This window comes from Podarcis muralis, chromosome 3 (assembly GCF_964188315.1).
Source record: "Podarcis muralis chromosome 3, rPodMur119.hap1.1, whole genome shotgun sequence".
Classification (NCBI taxonomy): Eukaryota; Metazoa; Chordata; class Lepidosauria; order Squamata; family Lacertidae; genus Podarcis; species Podarcis muralis.
The window spans coordinates 870,676-893,529 of NC_135657.1; the positions used below are offsets into that span (position 1 = coordinate 870,676).

The 22,854-nt window shown below is 51.4% G+C and overlaps 1 protein-coding gene across 5 annotated transcripts in view; it reads left to right on the forward strand.

Annotated features, from left to right (window-relative positions):
• Positions 1 to 22,854, forward strand: part of LOC114595005 (cGMP-dependent protein kinase 1-like) — a 52,450-nt gene that overhangs the window by 11,206 nt on the left and 18,390 nt on the right. Inside the window, exons 1-7 of one of the 5 annotated variants that reach the window (XM_077926687.1) lie at positions 6,891 to 7,065; positions 12,359 to 12,486; positions 15,281 to 15,440; positions 15,683 to 15,849; positions 18,108 to 18,221; positions 21,765 to 21,870; positions 22,365 to 22,428. In XM_077926687.1, coding sequence (XP_077782813.1) covers positions 12,411 to 12,486; positions 15,281 to 15,440; positions 15,683 to 15,849; positions 18,108 to 18,221; positions 21,765 to 21,870; positions 22,365 to 22,428 — 687 coding nt within the window. In that variant the 5' untranslated portion in view covers positions 6,891 to 7,065; positions 12,359 to 12,410. Of the gene's footprint in view, positions 1 to 6,890; positions 7,066 to 7,495; positions 7,609 to 11,861; positions 12,076 to 12,358; positions 12,487 to 15,280; positions 15,441 to 15,682; positions 15,850 to 18,107; positions 18,222 to 21,764; positions 21,871 to 22,364; positions 22,429 to 22,854 lie in introns of those variants that run through there. The other 4 variants (XM_077926688.1, XM_077926686.1, XM_028725339.2 and 1 more) reach the window with 4 other exon arrangements.

Below are 22,854 nucleotides of genomic sequence, written 5' to 3' on the forward strand. Positions count from 1 at the left end.
AATCCCTGGCATCCTGATACCTGAGTGCCAGACAGGTAGCCATGTCAGAAATCACAAACCCAGATGAAGACAAAAGGGTGGGATGAACTTGGCTGGGAAACAGGGAAATGTAAATGTCTCTTTACCTCCCCTTTCATGATGTAACCATGATGTATAAGGGGTGTAGTTTGGGGGGGGGGTGTAACATGGGGATGAGCAGCTAATAAAAGTTTGGGGTCTCTTTTGTTTGGGGCTTCCATCCTGTTCCACCTGGTGGCAGGTGGGAGTCCTGTCGCGACAGTCTTCAATCAAGACCAAGCCGACTGGCTGCTCTTTTGCTCTGGTATTCCTGGCTGGTGTCCTTGTTTTTTGTCCAAGGGAGCCCTCAGATTTCTCCATTAACAAAGGTGACAGAACTGATTGCGGAAACTATTGAGGCATCTCTCTATTCTTCTTCTTCTTCTTTGTCTGTGGCCGGCAAAATTCTTGCAAGGATCTTAGCAAACCGTCTCTTAACTATATCCGAGGTGCTCCTTCCTGAATCCCAAAATGGTTTTCGGCCTTCTAGGGGGACAGTGGACATCATTTTCACCACTTGACAGCTTCAAGAAAAATGCAGAGAGCAAAACCAACCCCTGTCTATGGCGTTTATTGACCTGACTAAGGCTTTCAACACTGTAAATCGTAATGCCCTGTGGACTGTCCTTCTGAAAATTGGCTGCCCAGATAAATTTGTGAACATCCTTTGGCTCCTCTATGATAATATGACAGCAACAATGGCTTTCAAAGTGAACCATTCACAGTGGGATCAGGTGTTAAAAAGGGTTGTGTTATTGCCCCAACTCTATTCATTATTTTCATTGCCAGGATCCTTCACGTTGTCAAAGAGTAGACCCCACAAGAGTAGAAATCATATATTGAACAGATGGAAAGCTCTTCAATCTGCGCAGGCAGAAAGCAAAGAGTAAGGTTACCGTAACTTCCGTCATAGAACTTCAGGATGCTGATGACAACGTAGTGTGCGCACACTCAGAGAATGACCTCCACGCCATCCTAAATATCTTCGCAGAAGCTTACAAAAAGCTTGGCCTATCACTCAACATTCAAAAAACCAAAGTGCTGCGCTAACAAGTACAAAATAACCCCTCTGCAGCGCCACAAATCTAACTCAATGGTGTAACGTTGGAAAATGTTGATCGCTTCTCCTACCTGGGCAGTTATCTTTCCACAAGGGATGACACTGATGCCAAAATCCAGCATCGCCTGAGCTCTGCGAGTGCGGCTTTCTCCCGATTGAAGTGCAGACTGTTTGAGGACCGGGACATTTGCAGGGAAACCAAAATGCTTGTTTACAAAGCTATTGTACTACCAACCTTACTGTATGCTTTTGAAACATAGACCACTTATAAACACCATCTCCAACTCCTCAAAAGATTACATCAACGGTGTATCCAAAAAATTTTACACATCACCTGGGAAGACAGGCAAACTAATGCCAGTGTACTGGAAGAAGCAAAGATCACCAGTGTCGAAGCAATGATTCTTCAACATCAACTTCGTTGGACTGGTCATGTTGTGCGGATGCCTGATGATCGTCTTCCAAAGCAACTACTCTATTTGGAACTTAAAAATGGAAAGCGTAATGCTGGTGGTCAACAAAAGAGGTTTAAAGACTCTCTCAAGGCAAGTCTAAAAAAATGTAGTATAAACACCAACAATTGGGAAACACTGGCCTGCGAGCGCTCCAGTTGGAGAACAGCCTTTACCAAAGGTGTTGTGGGCTTTGAAGACACTCGAACTCAGGACGCAAGGGAGAAATGTGCCAAGAGGAAGGCACACTTGGCAAACCCTCACCGTGATCAACTCCTGCCCGGGAACCAATGTCCCCACTGTGGAAGGACGTGTGGATCCAGAATTGGCCTCCACAGTCACTTACAGATTCACTGTTAAGACCATGTTCACGGAAGACCATCTTACTTGGCTACGAGGGATCGCCAAAGGAAACACAAAACTGGATTTCCTGCTGCAGCGGGTCTTCTGCAAATGCGATGGCCAGAAGCTGATCTCTCTGCTGCTTCTCTTTCCTCCCTAGGGGGAGCTCTCGACTTCCCCGCATCTCAGTACAGAGGCTTTTGCATGACCTGAGGGGACCTTGTTCCTATCCAAAGGGCGCAGGGAAGGCGCTCTCTCTCCCTTGCCAGCCTATCGCAGGGCCAGCAGCTCAGGCCAGTCACAAGCCAACTGCCTGCCTCTGCTCTCTCTCTCTAGAGGAGGCGGTGAAAAAATGAGAGAAGGGGCTCCAAGGGTCATCTAGTCCTGGCACTGGTAACAGGTACAACATAAGATCAACGTTGCATTTATAAGAAATGGATCTTCTTCTTTTTATATATATATATAATATTTATTCAAAGTTTAAAGTTACAACAACAAAAAAAGCAATACAAAATACAAAGAAAAAGAATACAACAATAACAGAAAAAGAAAAAAAGAAAAAGGTATAAAAATACATTCACTTAAAATAGAAAAAGAACAGATTAAACCTTTACAAACTTTCTTCCTTTACTTGTTTCCTTGACCTCCTCATACCTCCCAATTTTGTATTCTAATTCCAATCGTTTTTTCAGCAAATACTTCCAACCTTATTTTCATTTAAATAATTTACTTTAATATATTATAGTTTAACGTCCTCTCTTTCTTCAATTTCATCAACTCATTTTTACTTAATCCTTTATATCATATCTACCAAAACTACCTAATTTTCTTTTTCCAACATCTTTCTAACAGTCCTTAATTTTACAATGTTTTTGAAGATATACTTTAAATTTTTTCCAATCTTCTTCCACCGACTCTTCCCCTTGGTCCCAGATAAGAAATGGATCTTCTGATAGCGCAGCAACTGCGCTTGGGAACTCCCTGCCTGTTGACTTCAAGCAGGTGCCTTCACTGTTTCAGCACCTGCTAAAAACTTTTCTGTTTAGAAAAGACTATCCACACATGTAGAAGTTACATGCAGAAGCTGCCCAGAGCGGCTGGGGCAACGCAGACAGATGGGCAGGGTACAGTAATAATAATAATAATAATAATAATAATAATAATAATAATAATAACGCATGTGTTTTATCTTCTCGGTAGTGGTGCCCACCCTGTGGAATGCCCTCCCACCAGATGTTAAGGAGATGAGTAAGGATTCAGGTAGGTAGCCATGTTGGTCTGACGCAGTCAAAATAAATTAAAAAATTAAAAAATTGTCCGGTAGCACCTTAGAGACCAACTAAGTTTGTTCTGGTATAATATTTTTATAACATTTAGGAAACATCTGCAGGCAGCCCTGTATAGGGAAGCTTTCTAAGGTTTAATGTTTTACTGTGTTTTTATATATGCTGGAAGTTGCCCAGAGTGGCAACCCAGTCAGATGGGCAGGGAACAAATAATAAACTATTATTATTATTATTATTATTATTATTACTATTATTTGATTTTAATAATATTTTGAATGGCTTTAAACACCTCTTTATGCTAATGCTTTTGTAAACCTCTTAAAGGTTTTAAGTGGTGTAGAAATTTAAATAAAATAAAAATAAATAAGGAATAAGTGTAATTTTTTTGGTCTTCTGGATCCTTCAAATTGTGCTTGAGGGCAAAAAGGAGCTTAGATCTGCTCCCAAAGTTGCATGCAAACAAGCAACTAGCAATTATTATTATTATTATTATTATTATTATTATTATTATTATTATGTCAACTTATTCAAACAACTAGCTATGCAGACAGACCCTGGCAATAAAAAGGGGTTGTTAGTGTACAGGAATGAGATCCCGTTTCTTGGAATCGGCAACTCAGAAAGGGTCAGGGCTGATGCTAAATCCCCAGACTTTCTGATGCTCAGGAGGTCTCAGTGGAGAATGAGAGGGTGGCTGCCTACTTGACTTTGGCTCCCTGGCACCAGAAATTATGGCAAGGAGCAATTGCTGAAAAATTGACCCGCAAGATCCTTTCCTCCAAGAGAGCGGCGGCTAATTTAGATTTCTGCTCTGTGCGGCATGGCTGCATAACTTGCAGAAATGAAAAGGATGGCGATCAACACCTTTTAAAACTCTCTTCAACCGTGGAAGAAAAGCTCCTGTTCTGCATCTTCTTGTCTGTGGACACAGTGACTGCGTCAGCCTCTAGGCACACACCTGCTCCTCTCTGTTTTCAGTCCTTTAGTCGTGTCCTCCTCTTTGTGACCCCCTGGACCAGAGCACACCAGGCACTTCTGTCTTCCACTGCCTCCCGCAGTTTGGTCAGACTCATGTTCGTAGCTTCGAGAACACTGTCCCACCATCTCCTCCTCTGTCGCCCCCTTCTCCTTGTGCCCTCCATCTTTCCCAACATCAGCGTCTTTTCCAGGGAGTCTTCTCTTCTCATGAGGTGGCCAAAGTCTTGGAGCCTCAGCTTCAGGATCTGTCCTTCCAGAGAGCACTCAGGGCTGATTTCCTTCAGAATGGAGAGGTTTGATCTTCTTGCAGTCCATGGGACTCTCAAGAGTCTCCTCCAGCACCAGAATTCAAAAGCATCAATTCTTCGGCGATCAGCCTTCTTGATGGTCCAGCTCTCACTTCCATACATCACGACTGGGAAAACCAGAGCTTGAACTATACAGAGTTTAGTTACTCACACCTCCCCCCCCCCATCATTCCAGAATTGCCTCCCAAGATGCCCAAAATCCGAGGGGGGAAAAGCAAGCCCCATGGAAATGAACTGGATCTGCAGGAGAGCCTAAAGACCAGAGTTTTGTTCAGGTAGGAAAGCTCACCAGACATTGCTTTTTTTTTTTTTACTTTTACACTTTTATTAGTTTTCACTTAGCTTGAGAGCTTCTCTAAAGATTATATAAAATGAAGTATCCAATACAATCCTCATTTTTAGAAACTATTAGAAATACTAGTTAAATTTCAACTATAAAACTTTATTACATACAAAACGTTCAAACATTATTATATTGAAAGTTTCTATCACAAAGTCCAGCTCATGTACAAAACCAAAAGAAAAGGAGCAAAACAGTTTTGCACCATCAAATCAGCCGTGAGCTGTTAATTAAGTCTTCATTCCTTGAGCTTCCTTGGTCAAAAGCTCAAGTCCGGTTATCTGAAACTGGAAACACTTTGCATATTCAAGTAACCCTGCGCATCTAGTGCAATTGCACAAAAGTCATACATCATAGTCCATTGGCTACTTCTTAAAGGGGGGAAATTGGCATTAAACTCACCCAACATTGCTGTGTGCCGTCTCTGCGTGTGCTGAGAGACAGGCCCATGGGCATCTCGGTCGGCCATAGACATCTCTGTGCCTGATCCAGAAAACTCAGGTGCCTCCCTCCCTTTGAGGAAGGGAGCAGAGAAACAGAGAATCCTAAATCTGAAGGGTCCTGTAGGGTCCTGATGCTGAGCCCTCTGGCTGTCTTGTGGCAAGCCTGGTGAAGCTAACAGAGCGATTTCCCCTACAAGAAAGAAGAGGGAGGTTGGAAAAGGAACGGTTGCCTGAGAGATCCGTGCACCGTTTTGGGATTTCTAGAAAGCGGCAGTGGCACCCATCCTTTCCCTGTTCTTTCTCCCCACTGAAATGAGTAACGGAAGCAATTTGGGCTTTTGAATGTCAGAACGTTAGAAAACACACATGGAGACAGATGAACTCGTTTAATAACAGAATGCAGAAGAACGGCATGCATAATGTATCGCAATGGTGAGAATATGGCTGCTGGCAGCTGTCTGTCCTGAGAGAGAAGGGAGAAATGGCAGCACCCAAGGGACCTGGGCTGTGTGTCTGGAGGTCCTGGGCTACCCAGGCGACAAGACCCCTCTCGGCCTCGCTGATGTGGTCCAAAGGAAAGCAGAGCAAGATATTTGGCACCAGTTTGGCTGCATGAATTGCCGGAAGGAGGTGCACAAGGCGCCACCCAAACGCCTTAGGGCATGTTGTTGTTGTTGTTGTTTAGTCGTTGAGTCGTGTCCACCTCTTCATGACCCCCTGGACCAGAGCACGCCAGGCCCTCCTGTCTTCCACTGCCTCCCTCATGCTGGCAGCTTCGAGAACACCGTCCCACCATCTTGTCCTCCTTCGTCCCCTTCTCCTTGTGCCCTCCATCTTTCCCAACATCAGGGTCTTTTCCAAGGAGTCTTCTCTTCTCTTAAGGTGGCCAAAGTCTTGGAGCCTCAGCTTCAGGATCTGTCCTTCCAGTGAGCACTCAGGGCTGATTTCCTTCAGAATGGAGAGGTCTGATCTTCTTGCAGTCCATGGGACTCTCAAGAGTCTCCTCCAGCACCAGAATTCAAAAGCATCCATTCTTCGGCGATCAGCCTTCTTTATGGTCCAGCTCTCACTTCCATACATCACTACTGGGAAAACCATAGCTTTTACTATACGGACCTTTTTGGCAAGGTGATGTCTCTACTTTTTAAGATGCTGTCTTATGACTTAGGGCATAGCTGTCAACTTTTCCCTTTTCTTGCGAGGAATCCTATTTGGAATGAGGGAATTTCCCTTAAAAAAAGGGAAACGTTGACAGCTATGCCTTAGGGACTCCACTCTGGACTCGTTCACTCTAGGGTTCACTCCTGGGCCTTTTCTTCTTCTGGAGACGTCCTGCAAGTCCGTGGGGCAAATGAAAATATATTGTATTATCAAAAATGCTCGTAACTGAAAGAGTAGCCAGCACCTTTTTAGGATGCTATTCGTTTATATTGGACACTTGACTATATTATCTGTGTGTTTTAGGCTGCCTGCCCTTTGTATTTGTTTGTTTAGCTATTTTATATCCCCCTCTGCCCAAGCCTCAGGCTTACAACAGGCAAGCAAATAAAAAATATGTAGAAACCATGAAATCCTTAACAGCCAGGAGCAATTCACTGAAGAGCAATTGCAAACAGCAGCCGTTGCAGCAGCAATCAGGCCTCCCTTCCTGCCGGCACCTGTGGAAAAAGAGGTGACTTAAGTAGCAGAGAGATTTCGGCCAGACGCACCTCAGTTGGAAGGGAGTTGCACATTTGAGGAGCCACCACAGAAAAGACCCTTTCCCAAGCCTGTAAAGCACATTGGAAGATTCAAGACAGGTAAAGGGAAGGACTTTTTCATGCAGTGTGTAGTAAAGCCCTTTGCGTTTGGAGGCAGCGATGCTTCTTGAATTTCGCCTCCTGGAAACCGCAAGACGGGAGAGTTGGTCTTGTGTTCGAATTTCCAGCAATGGGCGTTTGGTTGTCCACGGTGGGAGCAGACACACCAGGTTCTCCTCTGGAGCGCAGGGTGGGCTGGATGATGGCAGTGGAGCTGTGGGGCAGGACCCCCAACTTGCCGCAGTCACAAGGGAGCTGGGACCCCTTCCCCCTTCCCAGCCTGAGCCACCCCTCTGGGCTTGGCCATGGCAACCCTTCCTGGTTCTGCCATTTGTGGGGGGTCCCGCCGTGCTCCTGGCCCCCGCCCCCTTCCCTTGCCGCCAGTGGGGAGCAGAGAAGGCAGTTCTTGCTGGAGAGGCATCTCTGAGAGGGAGGAGAGGCCGTCCGCCTCCTGAGTTAATGCCTAACTTGCAGGCAGGGTGTGTCCGGCCAGGAGCTCAGGGACACTTGGAAGATTCCAGCGCTGACATGGCACCCCCCCAGGTTTGCTCAGGGCAGGGAATGGGGCTGGGGGGCTGGAGGAAGAGGGAGGGGTGGGCGCAGGGGGGAGAGAGGGCACCCCACTTCCACCCCAGGGCAGACTATTGCCCTCCAGTGTCAGAGGCAGGAGACTGGGGGTGACTAGGCGGGGAGGGGAGGCCTGTTGCTTTGCACCCCACTTCTGGGCTTCCAAAGGGGCGTCTGGCGGGCTGGGAGGCTGGACTAGAGGGGCACCTTTGGGCCTGATCCAGCCCCTGCTGCACGGCTCTTCAGAGGCGCATGTGGCTCAGGCTTTAGAGCTGAAATTCCCAGAAGTGGCTGGTGGTCTCTCGGGTGGGGGGCAGGTGTCCCCTCCCCAATGGGTCCAGGGGTCTTGGGGTCTCCCCTGTGTGTCTCTGAGAAATTCTCCTTGGATGTGCAGGAGAGCCCTTATGTGTATGGGGGGGGATGCCCCCACAGCTTGGTTTTCTCAGGGGGTGGGAGTCTCAGCCAGAGCCTGCCTTTAAAAGGTCTCTGCCCTGGTCCAGGCAACAGAAGGCAAGCAGCGGGGAGCCTGGGGAGGGGGCAGAGGGGCATTTCTCTCTCTCTCTCTCTCTCTCTCTCTCTCATTTTTATTTATTTTCCATTTAATTATATACATTCACATCATCATTATCCACTGTACCACCCTGGCTCTATCGACTTCCTTCCCTCCCTCCTCGTGGCTTTCAAAATTAAATTTATATCATTGCATTTTGTACGTTTTCCAATTCTAATTGCACTCATTACAGAATGACTCAAAATTTAAACAGATGTAGAAAGGTAGAAAATTTCTCATTACAAGTCTTCAGACAACCCTGCTAGCGATGTTAATTGCTTACAACAATCTTTCAAATATCGTATAATTTTACTCCAGTCCTTTTGGAATACTTGATCATGCCGGTTTCGGATTTTTCCCGTCAGCTTCGCCAGTTCCGCAAAGTCCATCATCTTCCTCTGCCCCTCTTCTTCTGTTGGTACTTCTTGTAGTTTCCATTTTGGGGCTAAAAGAATTATTGCCGCGGTTGTTGCACACGTAAACAGTCTTTTGTCTTCCCTTTGTATCTCTTCACCCAATATCCCCTATAATTAGGTTTCTGATTTTTTATCAAAAGTACTTAAAAACATTTTCTTTTAACTCATTATATACCATTTCCCAGAAAGCCTTTGGGGCCAGAGGGGCATCTCATTCCTCCTGACGGAGAACTAGAACTCGGAGCCTGTTTAGCAAGCTCATGCCCAGAGGAAGGGACCCAGCGCTGCTCTCTCAGGGCACAAGGCACACCGGGCAGCTTCCAGCCCCCTGCCCAGCTGGGCATCCTCAAAACCAAGCCCCAGCCGTCCTGAATTTTGTCAAGCTCTCAGTCAGACATGTTAGAAGTCTCTAAAATTACACAAGGCGTGGACAGAGGAAAGTTGTTCTCCCTCCTCTCTCCTAACGCTGAAGCCTACGGACTTTCAATGAAGCTGAAGACGGAGAAAAGATGAAAGAAATTGCTTCTCTATGCAGTGCAGTGTTAACCTATGTAACTCACCCCCTCAGGAGACAGTGATAACCACCAAGCTAGATGGCTTTAAAAGAGACAGCAGTTCTGAATGCCAGTTGATGGAAAGCCAATGCAGGTCTTTCTGACCGGCGTTATATGGTCTTGGTGGCAGCTCCCAGTCGCCAGTCTAGCTGCCGCATTCTGGATTAGTTGTAGTTTCCAGGTCACCTTCAAAGGTAGCCCCATGTAGAACGCATTGCAGTAGTCCAAGCGGGAGATGCACCACTCTGGCGAGACAGTCTGCGGGCAGGTGGGGTCTCATCCTGCGTACCAGATGGAGCTGGTAAACAGCTGCCCTGGACACAGAGTTGACCTGCACCTCCATGGACAGCTGTGCATCCAGAATGTCTCCCAGGCTGCGCACCTGGTGCTTCAGGGGCAGTCCTTCAGGACTCCCACACCTGCTCGCCCCCCTGTTCCCCCAAGAACAGTACTTCTGTCTTGTCAGGATTCAACCTCAATCTATTAGCCACCATCCATCCTCCAACCACCTCCAGACACTCACACAGGACCTTCACCGCCTTCACTGGTTCTGATTTGAAAGAGAGGTAGAGCTGGGTATCATCTGCATGTTGATGGACACCCAGCCCAAATCCCCTGATGATCTCTCCCAGCGGCTGCATGTAGATGTTGAAAAGCATGGGGGAGAGGACAGAACCCTGAGGCACCCCACAAGTGAGAGCCCAGGAGTCTGAACACTCATCCCCCAACACCACTTTCTGGATACAGCCCAGGAGGAAGGAGCGGAACCACCGTATAACAGTGCCCCCAGCTCCCAGCCCCTCAAGACGGTCCAGAAGGATGTTATGGTCGATGGTGTCAAAGGCCGCTGAGAGATCCAGCAGTCTGAAAGCACACCAGTGCAAGTAGATAAATAGGTACCACTGTGGTGGGAAGGTAAACGGCTTTTCTGTAAAATCTGGTTTCCATCACAGTGTCTCGTTGCACCAGAAGTGGTTTAGTCCTGCTGGCCACATGATCTGGAAAGCTGTCTGTGGACAAACACCAGCTCCCTTAGCCTGGAAGCAAGATGAGTGCTGCATCCCATAATTGCCTTTGACTGGACTTCACCGTCCAGGGGTCCTTGACCTTTTTAACAGGCATCCCGTCAGCCACTGTGAGACCAGGATGCGGGACTAGATGGGACCCTGGCCTGATCCAGCAGGGTCTCCTGATGTTCTTGGGGGGGGTGCAGACCCTCCAAATGTCCCAATTTTCCAGGGACAGCCCTGGAATTACAGAAGCTGTCCCAGTTTCTGATTTGATCCCGGAATATCTTGCTTTTCCTTTTTTCCTCCTCCTCCTCCACAGAGAACAATTCAAAGTGGTGGCTGGGTGTGTAGGTGGGGAAGTGGAGTCCTGCTTCTCCTGAAAATAACTTCCGTGCTCCAGATGAAGGAAACACTCATTCTCACAGTTTCCATTAGTATTATTAATATAGTCCACCTTTTCCCCTGGCAGCCTCAAGGCAGCTCACCACCACGTTTTTATTTCATTCCATTTATCTGTGGAAGGTGTTGTACACGATCCCTTCGCTCGCACATTTTTCCTTTACAACAGCCCTGCGAGGGAGACAGAGAGGCGACAGATCTCTGTGTGTCTATGGTGATCAAAGGCAGAAGATGCTGACTGATGTGGAATGGGATGTCCCTGTTATCACTGGAGAAAGGTTGGAGGGCATGGAGGTGCCCCCTCACCACGTGGCTGGTGCCCACTCCTGGCCTGGCCCTCTGAAGGACCCCTTGCCCAGAGCTGAGCAGAGCTTTGAGGGCCCCTTTGAGGGCATCCAGCTGGTCCCAAGGGGAGTTTCATCTGCCTGCCCAGCCAGGGCCAGATCTGTTTCTGGCAGGAGGCACTGGGACTTAGCCTCCCACCCCCCCCGTAAAGCCCCTTCCAGATCTTTGGAAGCTGCCACCTGGTTGCCCCACGGCTCTCGTGCTTCTGACATGCTCAGAGGCACCCTCTTCTCCTTCGCTACCAGCTGCCTTCAGCCAAGTCAAGCCTCTTGGTCCGCGTAGCTCAGTCTTGTCCGCACTGACCGGAGCAGCAACAGCTCTCCCAGGGTTCCAGGTAGGGGGCAGTTCCCGGTCCTGCACACCTGGCAACCTTCTAGATGCCAAGCAGGTGCTCTGCGCCTGAGGGACCGCTGGTCCTTCCTTCGGGCTGACTTGTGGAAGTCTCCTGCGTCGTTTTCTGTCTCAGAATAAACCCTGGAGGAGCTGGCCAGGCTGAGACCACGAATCGTGGCTGCCTCTGTGGCCCTGGCACGTCTGCCTGGCACCTGCCACTTGCCTCAGGGTTGCCTCAAGCCACCTGCTGGGGAGAAGAGAGGTCCCCCCTGCCTTGCCTTTCTCTCTGTGGAGCTGGGTGGTTTAGGATAAGCTAGGGGGTTGGACTAGATGACCCCCTAGGGTCCCTTTCCACTCCACAGTGCTCTGATTCTGCGATATGACTGAATGGGCACAGTGTTTGGCTCTGCTCGACGCTCCCTTCCCTCCCCACTCCTATTCCATCAGCGATGGAGTTTGCCCCCCCTGCCCCAACCCCCGGTCCAGGACAGATGCCCCCCTCCCCCAGCCCCTCCCCTAGCTCCCCCCACTTTGCTTTGCCCCCCCCCCCACATTCTCTGGGGAGAATCCTGCGCTTGAGTGAAAGGCGCTGGAATTGGGCTGGTTGCCCTGGCAACAGGTTGGCATCATGTTTGGCGGAGGAGCTCAGAGGGCAGGGAGCTAGCGGCGCAGCAGCCATGCCCAAGCGAGGATGTTGGCACGCCCCCCTGCCCCCCTCCCCCCTCCCACAGAAACTGGGGTGACTCATTCGCCCACCAGCCCCTCACTCGGCAGCTGGAGCGGCGGCAGAGCAGAGGCACCCAGGCGCTTGGCAGCGCTTGAGAGCTGGGCTACAGGTGCCGCCTTGGGGAGGGTGGCACGGAGTGTGGGGCAGGGGGGCTCGGGGACTGCGTGGGGCGCTCTGGGTGCTGGCAGGATGGAGAGAGAGCCTGTGGGGTGCTGCTGCTGGAGACTCCCATGCCCCATACTTGGCTGGGTGTCCCAGAAATTCCTGGGGAGATGAGGGTCCCTGGCATAAATGGTGCCACTGCCCCCCCCCCAGCTGGCATCAGCGGCAGTGGGGAACTACTGGGGGGGCGTCTTCTTCACCCTCCCCAGCACTCTTCTGTTTCCTGACAGCCTCGAAGAAAACGGAGTTGACGCCTCTTGAAATCTGCCCCCCCCCAAGGAGATGGATCTCCGCCTGAGGGATCTGCGCTTGCAAGAGGAGAAGGAATTCCTGGAGAGCGTGGCACTGCCCCAGGCTGGTAAGGAGACCCTGGGGCAGAGGGTGGTGGTGGGGTTTGTGTGGGTCAGAGGAGAGGGGGACCCAGAAAGAGGTGGGGGCGCCCCCTTTCTGCCTGTCTCTCTGGAGTTCCACTGAAAGAGCAACAGGTTGTGGAGGAATCTTGCCCTCCGCACAGAAGTCGCGGAAGATCCTTCTGGGATTCCGAGACCTCCATCTCCACAGGCAAAATCCTCGGGCGGCACCTTTGCGCCTTCCCGTTCATCGCAATGGGACATGATCTGCCGGGAAGTTCTCCTGCACAAGCACGCCGTCATGGGCTCCCGTTCATCTCAATGGGGCTTGTGCAGGAGGGTTCCCTGGGGGGGGGGGGGAGATGGGCATGTCTCAGGACCTAACGGGACCTCAAGCGCCATCTCGCCCAACCCCTTGCAATTCCGGAATCGCAGCTCAAGAATCCCTGACTGACAGATGTCTGTTTAAAGATCTGCAATGGATTGCAGAACCGTGGAACTGATAATTGGGAGGGATCTCCAAAGGTCATCTAGCCCAACCCCCTGCGATGCAGGAATCTGTGACAGATGGGCTGCCGACCAAGGAAGGAGAAGCCACCACCTTCCAAGGGAGCCTCTTCTGTTGCCAAGTGGCTCTTCATAAATCTCTTCCTGTGGGTCAGATCTGTCCATCACCCAGCCTGCCGCCTAGGGGGTGCCCCACATAATCTGCCCACCCCCCAGCCCTTTCCTTGCAGTCAAAGCGGCGACTGCCTTGAATGCCTCTGGCTCCTTTGACTGGATTTCTAGGCTGCCTCTGCTTTGGGGCAGAGACCTTTTTTTGTCCTCTCTCATAGGGGCTGCCCCCTTTGGACTCTTCTGATGTTCTTTGGAGCAGGAAGTTCAACAGGTGCCTGGCCCCAGCTCTTCCTGCCCCATAGGTCTTTAAGGCATAGGAGCCCCTACTGAGGCTGCCCAAATGCCCCCCTGCCCATCTTCAGAAGCAGAACTCCCCTCAATGGCACACCAAGGAGAGGCACAGAATCCAAGCCTGATGAGGAGCGGTTGAAGGAGCTGGGGATGTTAAGCCTGGGAAAGAGGAGACTGAGAGGAGTTAGGAGAGCCATCTTCCAATATCTCAAGGGCTGTCACATAGAAAAGGGAACAAGCTTCTTTTCTCCTGCTCCGGAGGGTAGGACTCGAACCCATGGCTTCAAGTTGCAAGAAAGGAGATTCCGACTAAACATCAGGAAGAACTTTCTGACAGTGAGAGCTGTTTGGCAATGGAACAGTCTCCCTCAGGAGGTTGTGGCCTCTCCTTCCTCGGAGGTTTCTAAGCAGAGATTGGATGGCCATCTGCCATGGATGCTTTAGCTGAGATTCCTGCATTGCAGGGGGTTGGAATGGATGACCTTTGGGGGTCTCTTCCAGCTCTGCAATTCTATGATTTTAGAAGCACGGCAAGCCGCCTTGCACTGAGTCAGATCCTCAGTCTGTTCGGCTCCATGTTGTCCGCAGTGATGGGCAGCCTCGGCTGTCCAGGCTTTCGCACTCAGGCCCCTCCCAACCCTGCAGGCGATGTCCTGGGGGTGGGGCTGGACCTGGGACCTTGCAAGGTGGCCCTTCCAGCAGCTTCTTTCAAGAAGGATGCAAAGGGTTCCTCTGCTCCCACCCCTGTTTTATCCCTACACAACATCCCTGCGAGGTAGAGGCTTCGGCTGAGAGATTGTGACCGGCCCAAGTGTGGTTTTTGTGGCTGTCCGTTGCTGGCTCTGAAATGGGGCTCTCAGAGTGTGGGGTGGGCATTGGAGGGAGATGGGCTCTCCTCCGCTGGAGGGTTGAAAGCAGAGCTCAGACGGCCAGGGATCCTTTAGCTGCAATTCCTGCACTGTGGGGGGGGGGGTTGGACTAGAAGACCCCTGGGGGTCCCTTTCCCCTGCTACGGTTCCCAGTGTGCTTACAGGCAATGCAGTGTGTGTGTGACCATTATGGGAAAGAGCCATATCCAGTTATAAAACAGGAAGGAGATAAAAGGACCCTGGAGCCCCTCTGGGGGAACAAAGGAGAGGAATGGGGGTGTTTTTCTTGGGGGGGGGAGCACAGTAAGGCTTATTTCTGCTTCCTCCTTCTTTCTTTTGCTTTGCACACTTTTATTCTTATTTTTTAATTTATTTATTTGATTTTGCAACACACAGTTTTACAGATATATCAAACATAAATCATAAAAACAAGATTCCAAGAATTCTCCTGGGCTTCCATCCTCCCCTGTGTGGGTCTTAATTATTAATCAGTTCCTGCCACATCTTTTATGATAATCCAAACCCTTTACCTTTTCCATTGTGTCCAGAATCAAACTACAAGTGATATTCCAACCCTACTAATGATTTTCACTTGTTTACAATGGTCTTTAAGATAAGTGGGGACGCGGGTGGCGCTGTGGGTTAAACCACAGAGCCTAGGACCTGCCGATCAGAAGGTCGGCGGTTCAAATCCCCGTGACGGGGTGCGCTCCCGTTGCTTGGTCCCAGCGCCTGCCAACCTAGCAGTTCGAAAGCACCACCAGGTGCAAGTAGATCAAGAGGTACCACTCTGGCGGGAAGGTAAATTGTGTTTCCGTGCGCTGCTCTGGTTCACCAGAAGCGGCTTAGTCCTGCTGGCCACATGACCCGGAAGCTGTACGCCGGCTCCCTCGGCCAATAAAGTGAGATGAGCGCCGCAACCCCAGAGTCGTCCGTGACTGGACCTAATGGTCAGGGGTCCCTTTACCTTTACCTTAAGACAAGTTAACAAATTTATCATTTCTTGCTTCCTCTTTGGCCACAGCTGAGGACTCGGAGGAGGCCAGAGACCCGGAGGGCGAGAGCGCTCAGGACCAGTCCCCGGTGGAAGACGCCCGCAGGGACAGCCGAGGCCACGGCATTGTCCCCGAGCCCCTGGACTCCAATGGCGACTGGCAGCTGCCCTGCATTCCCAAGTCCCCCAGGTAAGCCTTGGGTGGCCTGGCCAGGTGGGGCTGCTCTGCTCAGGCAGGTGGCGGCCGAGCTGGAGATGAGAAGGACATGAGGACTGGCGCATGGATCCTGTTCTCACCGTGTGCCAACCAGATGGCCATTGTGGGAAACCCGCAAGCGCGTTTTCCAGAAACTGGGATTCAGAAGCATGGAGGGCAAGAGCCGAGCTTGTGATTCTGGGGTGGGCACCAACTCCCTCCTCTTCCCTCCCCAGGGACACCGGCCTGATCCTGGATGCGGTCAAGCGCAGTGAATTCCTGCGGTGCCTGGGGGACGGGAAGAGCCAGCCGCTGGTGGAGAGCTTTGTGCCCGAGCAGCACCAGCCTGGGGGCACCGTGGTGGCCGAGGGGGACGACGGGCACACCATGTACATCGTGGCTGGTGAGCAGGTGGCAGAGGGCCCCACTCCGGAGCCCAGCGCCCTCCTTGGCTTGGAAGACCCCAGACCCAAAGGAGGACTGATGATCTGCAGTCAGCGCCACCCCCACCCCCCGGCGCCTGCTTTGGGATGGCCCCTCCACACACACACACCGAATTCTTGGCCGCACCCCTTTGCACCCAAAGAGGTTTTTTTCTGCCTGCCTAAAACCAATAAAATCACAGAATTTTAGAGTTCGGAAGCACCCCAAAGGGAGAGGGGCTCCATTTGATTTTCTAAAGGGGAATCGCCTTCATTAGACACCTTTAGGCGAAAAAGTTCCTTTTGCTGATGGAGACTCTTGTTGCCCTTTTAAAATGTATTTGGGGGATTCTTTTGCGTCTGTTTTTGTTCTTATTTTTATTCTGTGTTTTGTGGTTTTTATATTGTGATTTTATGTTGTGAACCGCCCAGAGATCTATGGGAATAGGGCCGTATACGCATTTAATTAACAAGAACAAGAACACCAGCAGCAATTTCCTCGCTCTGCTGGGAAACCAGAGCAGCTACAGTGCTCCTCTTCCGAGGTCCTTCTCCATGGATGGAAAAGAAGAGGAGAGAGTGCCACTGAGCTGCTGCAGAGTGCTTTCCCTTAAGCACCTGGCTCCCCCCAGAGAATCCTGGGAACTGTAGTTTGTTTAGGGTGCTGAGGTTGGATGGCCACCTGTCAGGGGTTCTTCAGCTGGGATTCCTGCATTGCAGTGGGGTAGGTCTGGATGACCCTTGGGGGTCCCTGCAATTCTGTGATTCTGATTGTAGCTCAGCAAAGGGAAACCAAAGTTCCCGGGGTCTTTTCTTGGGAGATATGAGAGCTATCTTCAAATATCTCAAGGGTTGCCACATGGAGCAAACTGGTCTTTTCCCGCTCCAGAGAGGAGGACTTGAACCAATGGATTCAACTTACAAGAAAAATTTGAACTAAACATCAGGAAGAACTTCCTGGCAGTAAAACCCATTTGGCAGTGGAATGGACTTCTTTGAGAGTCGGTGGCCTCTCCTTCCTTGCAGGGTTTTAAGCAGAGGTTGGCTGGCCACCTGTCAGAGATTATTTATAATAATAATAATATTTGTACCCCACCCATCTGGCTGGGTTTCTCCAGCCACTCTGGGTGGCTTCAAACTAAACATTAATGCAATTCTGGGCTGCATCAATAGGAGTATAGCATCTAGATCAAGGGAAGTAATAGTGCCACTGTATTCTGCTCTGGTCAGACCTCACCTGGAGTACTGTGTCCAGTTCTGGGCACCACAGTTCAAGAAGGACACTGACAAACTGGAACGTGTCCAGAGGAGGGCAACCAAAATGGTCAAAGGCCTGGAAACGATGCCTTATGAGGAACGGCTAAGGGAGCTGGGCATGTTTAGCCTGGAGAAGAGGAGGTTAAGGGGTGATATGATAGCCATGTTCAAATATATAAAAGGATGTCACATAGAGGAGGGAGAAAGGTTGTTTTCTGCTGCTCCAGAGAAGCGGACACGGAGCAATGGATCCAAACTACAAGAAAGAAGATTCCACCTAAACATTAGGAAGAACTTCCTGACAGTAAGAGCTGTTTGACAGTGGAATTTGCTGCCAAGGAGTGTGGTGGAGTCTCCTTCTTTGGAGGTCTTTAAGCAGAGGCTTGACAACCATATGTCAGGAGTGCTCTGATGGTGTTTCCTGCTTGGCAGGGGGTTGGACTCCATGGCCCTTGTGGTCTCTTCCAACTCTATGATTCTATGATTAAAATACAATAATTTATCAGCTATTAAAAGCTTCCCTAAACAGGGCTGCCTTCAGATGTCTTCTAAAAGTCAGATAGTTGCTTATTTCCTTGGCATCTGGTGGGAGGGCGTTCCACAGGGCGGGTGCCACCACCGAGAAGGCCCTCTGCCTGGTTCCCTGTAGCTTCGCTTCTTGCAGTGAGGGAACCGCCAGAAGGCCCTCGGTGCTGGATCTCAGTGTCCGGGCAGAACGATGGGTGTGGAGACGCTCTTTCAGGTATACTGGACCCAGGCCGTGATTCCTGCATTGCAGGGGTTGGACTAGATGACCTTCAGGGTCCCTTCCAACTCTACCATTCTGTGGTTCTTTCCCACCCTTTGCCCAGCCCCCCCCCCAAGGCATTTTCCAACCACCTGGCACCCAGCAGCGGCTTCTACAAGTGCTGAGCTTCCAAAGTGGCAAGAACAGGCGTGTTGTGTGTGCATGTGTGAACCCGCCCTTGTTCTCCCGTTGCAGAAGGGGAGCTGAGCGTGACGCAGAAAGGACGCCAACTCCGCCGCCTGCTCCCGGGGGACGTCTTTGGGGAGCTGGCTGTGCTGTACAACTGCCGGCGCACGGCCACCGTCACAGGTAAGGCGGCTTCCAACACAATATTAAAATACAGTAATGGATCAAACATTAAAAGCTTCCCGAAACAGGGCTGCCTTCAGATGTCATCTAAAAGTCTGGTAGTTGTTTATCTCTTTGACATCTGATGGGAGGGCGTTCCACAGGGCGGGCGCCACCACCGAGAAGGCCCTCTGCCTGGTTCCCTGTAACTTGGCTTCTCGCAATGAGGGAACTGCCAGAAGGCCCTCGGCGCTGGACCTCAGTGTCCAGGCTGGACGATGGGAGTGGAGATGCTCCTTCAGGTCTACTGGACCGAAGCCGTTTAGGGCTTTAAAGGTCAGCACCAACACTTTGAATTGTGCTCGGAAATGTACTGGGAGCCAGTGTAGGTCTTTCAAGACCGGTGTTATGTGGTCCCAGTCACCAGTCTAGCTGCCGCATTCTGGATTAGTTGTAGTTTCCAGGTCAAGTTCAAAGGTAGCCCCACGTAGAGCGCATTGCAGTAGTCCAAGCGGGAGATAACCAGAGCATGCACCACTCTGGTGAGACAGTCTGCAGGCAGGGAGGGTCTCATCCTGCATACCAGATGTTGTGAAGTGCCCTGAGACCTGCCCGGGTATAGGGCAGAATACAAATTTAATAAATAATAGTAGTAATCCTGGCTGCTAGCCATGGGCCGCTCTCTCCTCCTCCATGAATCTGCCCAATCCTCTCTTACAGCCGTCCCGGTTGGAGTCCATGGCTGCCCCCCCCAGTGGGAGGGAGTTCCGCAGTTTCACTCCGCGCTGCATGAACAAGTCGTTCCTTTTGTCGGATCCCCTGAGTAGAGCAGGGGATGCGAGTGCCGAGGGCATCATCCGTGGCCGCAGCTGCTCTTCCCTGAAAAGGTTTAATTAAGAGAATAATAACCAGAATAATAACCCAAACACGGCACGTCATCCCGGCTCCTGCGGCGCCTTAAAAAATGAACAAATATATTGAGGCAGAAGCTTTTGTGCCCCAGATACCACTCAAGTTTTTTTAATGCACTACAAAAGGGGGAGTGTGAGCTTTTATGTAATAACTTGACGGTAGCAGCTACTCATAACACGGAGCAGCTGGGGAAGCGGTTTCCACTTATCTGAAATAATGAGGCTGAGAGCCGGGAGGGAACCAAGCGTTGGGTAAGACTTGACCCACTTGCAAGCCCACCGCCCCCCACATTAGCGGTGGGCCTGCCCCAAGTGGGTCTCTGCCCTGGGCAGCCATCCCTGCCCACGAGTGTCGGCTTTCTTGCCTGTTTGGGGCCCAGGAGGCAGCAAATTCCTCCGTGGGTCCTGCCTTTGCCAGCCAAGCCGACTGGGGCATCCTTCTCCTGTTGCCATGGCGATGATACAATGGCATCCTCTACCTATTGAACAGAGGCTGCATCAGCCTCCCCTGTTTCTCCCGTCCCTCGTGTCTCCGGAAGATTGCTGGGGGGGGGGGCATCAGAAACATTGGGGGGCCCCCCCTGCTTTTTAAGTTCCAGCCCTTGGCTTAAGTTCCGGAACGAGGACTTTCCGGTGCCATGTTTATCATCCATCTGAAGCGCGGCAGGCCTCTTGCGATGCCGCGTGCTGCCAGTCGAGATGCGACGGTGGTGGGGTTTTTTTTGAGAAAGTTAATGGCAAGAGAGCTGCCCACGCCGCGTCTTGGAAATTGCCGTTCCCTTCCGCAACACCCTCGCACGCATTTATGACATTGGCATGTGACAGTTGCGCTTTGTGAGGAGTGGGGAGAGGCGCATGGTGAAGCAGGGGGCATTCTTGCGCAGGGGAGGCCCCCACCAAGGGCAGGTATCGGGGCAAGGGATGTGGGCAGCCAGGCCCCTTGGCTCACTGGCGTGTGGGTCATGGAGGCGCCTCTGAAAGGCAGCCGTGCGTCCTGTTACGGAAAAATCCCGGGCAAGGATGGGTACCCCCCCCCCTTGTTCCTTCCGTATCAGTCCGAATCCCAGTTTCTGGAAACTGCAGGAGAGGAGAGATGATCTTGTGCTCAGATGCTTCTTGCAGGTTCCCCTTTGTGGCATCTGGTCAGCCACAGTGAGAACAGGGCGATGGACTAGATGTGGCCCCCTTTGCCCTGATCCAACAGGGCCCTTCTGAGGGTCTAATGGAACCTCCAGCTCCAGCGGCAGTCTACCAAGATTCCTAGAAGCAGCAGGCTCTTCTTAAGCTATTCAGCCAGACATTTTCTTCAGGGGACGGTGTCAGGGAACTGCCATCAACTCAGAGGCGAGAGGTGGAAGGGCAGTTGTGTTATAGGGAGCCTCCGAAAATATCTCTTCCGGCGAGGAGGGAAGCCCCACCTCCAGTGGGGAAGAAGTGCAGGGGCCAGAGGATGCCAGGGAGAGCCTTAACACTGAGCCTGAGCAAGCCAGAGAGGCGGGAAGCGGGCCCTTGCCAGCGCCCATTCTGCGCAGTAGTCTGCGGTGCAGGGAGGGGTGGAAAAGGCTGGGGGTGACGTGACTGTTATGCTGGGGGAGGTACAAAAACCGACCACTCCCGGATACTTCTAGCGATTGAGCCAGACATGAACTTATGACGCTCTGCACTGTAAATAGTTTGCACCAAGAATAAAGCCTGCAAAAGACAGAGTCTTGCCTGGTTACTCTCGAGCAACCGCCACACTCCTTGACAGCCGGCTTGCCTCTTCTTGCTTTCCGAACGGGGCCAGTGCAGAGTTGCAGAGATGCTCTCATGCTCAGATGCCGCCCGCTGGTTCCCCTTTGTGGCATCTGGTTGGGCTAGATGGGGCCCCCTTTGCCCTGGCTCCAGGTGGAGTACAGGATCAGGTTTAAGGTGCTGGTTTTAACCTTTAAAGCCCTATACAGCCTAGGACCCTCGTACCTACGGGACCGCCTCTCCTGGTATGTCCCACGGAGGACCCTACGGTCTTCAAATAAAAACATCCTGGAGGTCCCAGACCACAGGGAGGTTAGGCTGGCCTCAACTAGAGCCAGGACTTTTTCAGCACTGGCCCCGACTTGGTGGAACGCTCTGTCCCAAGAGACTAGGGCCCTGCGGGACTTGACATCTTTCCGCAGGGCCTGCAAGACGGAGCTGTTCCACCAGGCCTTTGACCAAGGCACAGCCTGACCCCCTCCTTTGGCGATCCTCCCATAACTCTAGCTTAATGGTTGGCATTAATTTGATTTGAGCTGATTTCATAATGATTTGATTTTAGAATGCTGTATTATTTTACTGTTGTTAGCCGCTCTGAGCCTGGCTTTGGCTGGGGAAGGCGGGATATAAATAAAATATTATTGTTATTATTATTATTATTATTATTATTATTATTATTATTATTATTATTATTCTCCAGCTCCAGAGGCAGTCTGCCAAGATTCCTAGAACCAGCAGGCTCTTCTTAAGCTATTCAGCCGCACATTTTCTTCAGGGGGCGTCTTGCCTCTTCTTGCTTTCCAAACGGGGCCAGTGCAGAGTTGCCTGGCAAGGAGGGGCTTAGATGTTGGCGGGGGTGTGTGTGTCGGGATCGCCTGTCTCCTCAATGCAACCCCAATCCTGTTTTTCTCCCCCCCAGCGCTCACCCTGGTGGAGCTATGGGCCATCGACCGCCAGACGTACCGCACCATCATCACCGAGAATGCCAAGCGGCAGAGGGCAGAGGTGCTGGCTGGCCTGCGGAGGTGAGGCTGGCCAGGGAGCCCCCCCTTAAGCAGCTGGACACCCCCCACCCCTTGGCTGTTCCAAGCAGGAATCTGTTGCTCCCTTCTCTGGGCAAACCTGTTGTGAAACCTCCCTCTCTCTCTCTCTCTCAAACACAATCGCACACCTCCTCCTTCCGCAGCGGCCATCATGGCGTCTGGTTGCTGCCTGCCTGGGATGGTGTGGGGACAGAGGACAAGCAAGTGGCCTGAGGGCAGATGGGCTCCCTTCAGGGCTTGAGAACTGACTGCCCAGTGAAGAGAGGGTACCTCTGAGCATGCGGCGAGTGCATTTCCTCGCCACAGTTGGGCAACGCCACCTGGTGTTGGGGCTCGCAGGCTGCCTTTGGCCTGGCGGATTCTTTCGTTGCGATTCCTGCGTCCTAGCGGGTTGGACTAGATGACCCCTGGGGGACCCTTCCGACTCTATGATTCCACGCCTGGGATATCCGGGGCATTTCTGTTTTCTCTTCCAGGGTGAAGCCTCTCCAAGGCCTGTCAGATGCTGCCTTGTCCCAGCTGCTGGACTCTGCGGAGGAGGTAACAAGGGCCGGTCCTTCTCTTGGGCAGGGGGAGCCTGCTGCTTCAGGGGGCAGGCAGGGGGGGTGGCACAGAGGTCCTGGGCCTTGGCACGCCCAGGGCTTCCTTTGCCGCTGTCAAATGCCCAGTAGGATTCAGCTGCTGCTCCATCTGGCTCTGGGAATCAAATGTAGGGTGTGGGGGCAGGAAAATGATGTGGCCTGGGTAGCCATGCTCCCCCCTCTCGCCTCTGGTACTGGCCTGGCATGGGAGGTCAGTGCCCTGCTCTGCAGCTTGCCAAAGTTGTGATCTCCAGTACCTAGACGGATGGGCAGTGGGCACACAGGCTCCGCTTCTCCTTCCCCTCCCTCTGTGCATAGCTATTTCTTCATTTCATAAAAGAAATAAGGGGATAAAACAACCTCAGAGCGGTTTACAAAAAGGTTT